The sequence below is a fragment of the Echinops telfairi genome, unplaced genomic scaffold (genome assembly GCF_000313985.2).
Source record: "Echinops telfairi isolate 266 unplaced genomic scaffold, ASM31398v2 ScPeMD7_7404;HRSCAF=8442, whole genome shotgun sequence".
NCBI classification, from domain to species: domain Eukaryota; kingdom Metazoa; phylum Chordata; class Mammalia; order Afrosoricida; family Tenrecidae; genus Echinops; species Echinops telfairi.
Genome location: NW_022111304.1, coordinates 1,357 through 3,294, shown reverse-complemented (window position 1 = coordinate 3,294; position 1,938 = coordinate 1,357). Strand labels below are relative to the sequence as shown.

The 1,938-nt window shown below is 38.3% G+C and overlaps 1 protein-coding gene across 1 annotated transcript; it reads left to right on the top strand.

Annotated features, from left to right (window-relative positions):
• Nucleotides 1-554: 554 nt before the first annotated feature.
• Nucleotides 555-1,484, top strand: LOC101658556 (olfactory receptor 6C74-like). Its single transcript, XM_013008677.2, has one exon. It carries the CDS (start codon nucleotides 561-563, stop codon nucleotides 1,482-1,484), a length of 924 nt encoding a protein of 307 aa, XP_012864131.2. The 5' UTR covers nucleotides 555-560.
• The last annotated feature ends 454 nt before the right edge of the window (nucleotides 1,485-1,938 follow it).

Below are 1,938 nucleotides of genomic sequence, written 5' to 3'. Positions count from 1 at the left end.
GCGGTATCAAGAAGAGATAGACATTGCATATTGAAAGTGACCGAGCTAAAGAATTTTTTTTTTAATCATTTTCTTGGGGGCTCATACAACTCTTATCACAATCCATCCATTCATCCACTGTATGTCAAGCACATTTAACTGAGCTAAATATGTTTAGTATAGTGTATTGTTTGGACATAGGTATACCTAAGCTAAAATATTTTCTTATTTGTATGTGTATATAGTATGATTAGAGAAAATACATCTCACTGCCTTGGACAACATTTTGAACGAGGGAAATGTAAAGATGTTGTTAGTAAGTACTAGCAAAGCCAATGCTTTGCGATGTAAAAAAGTATATATCTCAAAGGTAGATTAGAAAAATGAAAGTCTGGAGGAGGAGCTACAAAAGGGATCGATCATGGGTCCTGACTGCTTTGTGAAGTGGTTAAAATCCTGGGAATAGGAAAGTATAGTAATTTGAATTAATGTAGTTTATTCCTCATAGCATTTAAAAATATATATTCAGAAATGCTTTTTTAAAATGTAGACTTTTTTTTCTAGCTCTGTTGGAACTCAGAATGAATGTAATGATGAGAAATGACACCGCGGTGACAATATTCATTCTCCTAGGACTGACAGATGACCCAAACTGGCAAACTGTAATTTTCCTCTTCCTGCTCCTAACATATTTATTGAGTGTCATTGGAAATCTGACAATTATCTTGCTCAGTCTGCTGGATTCCCACCTTAAAACACCCATGTATTTCTTCCTTCGAAACTTTTCATTTTTAGAAATCTCATTCACATCTGCCTGCATCCCTAGGTATTTGTTTAGCCTTGTGACTAAGGATAAAACTATTTCCTATGGGGCTTGTATGATACAAATATTTTTTTCTATCCTGTTTGGTGCATCAGAGTTTTTCCTGTTGGCTGCCATGTCCTATGACCGCTTCGTGGCCATCTGCAAACCTCTTCACTATATGACAATTATGAACGACAGAGTTTGTACCCAGCTTGTTGTTACCTGTTGGTTGGCTGGCTTGTTATCAATCTCTCCTGGAGTCATCATGGATCTGGGGTTGGAATTCTGTGATGCTAATGAAATTGATCACTTTGTATGTGACTATTCTGCTATCCTGAAACTTTCCTGCACAGACACTCAGGCCATAGCATTGATAGGTGTTATCTCAGCCACTGTCACATTGTTTGCTACATTGGCTCTAGTGATACTCTCCTATGCATTCATCCTCAGAACAATTCTGAAGATCCCTTCTGCCCAGCAGAGGAAGAAGGCTTTTTCTACCTGCTCCTCCCACATGGTTGTGATCGCTATCTCGTATGGAAGCTGCATTTTTATGTTTATTAAACCTCCTGCAAAGCAAAGTGTAGCTATAAACAAAGGGATTGCTGTGCTCAACACCTCAGTTGCACCATTCTTAAACCCTTTCATATATACCCTCAGAAATAAACAAGTAAAAAATGCCCTAAGTAATATAATTTAAAAATGCATCTTCATTATATTTAAAAAATAGCTTGTTTTCCTCAAAGGAAATCTGTAGATCTTATGGAACTATGTGCCTTGTGAAATTACATATCCATTTACTTTATTTTTATATTATAATTTAAGGAGACAACTCCAGGTTGATTAAACAGGGATTATTTCTAGATGACTGGCTCATCTCCTCCCCGAGACCCCTCTGCAAAGGGATCTCCAGTGGCCTAAAAATGGGCTTTGGGTCTCCACTCTGCCTCTCCCCCTAATTCACAAGGATACAATTTTTTTTGTTCTGATGATGCCTGATACCTGATCCCTTCGACACCTCGTGATCGCACAGGCTGGTGTGCTTCTTCCATGTGGGCTTTCTTGTGTCTGAGCTAGATGGCTGCTTGTTTACCTTCAAGCCTTTAAGACCCCAGACACCAGACGCTATATCTTTTGATAGCCGTGCTTTTTTC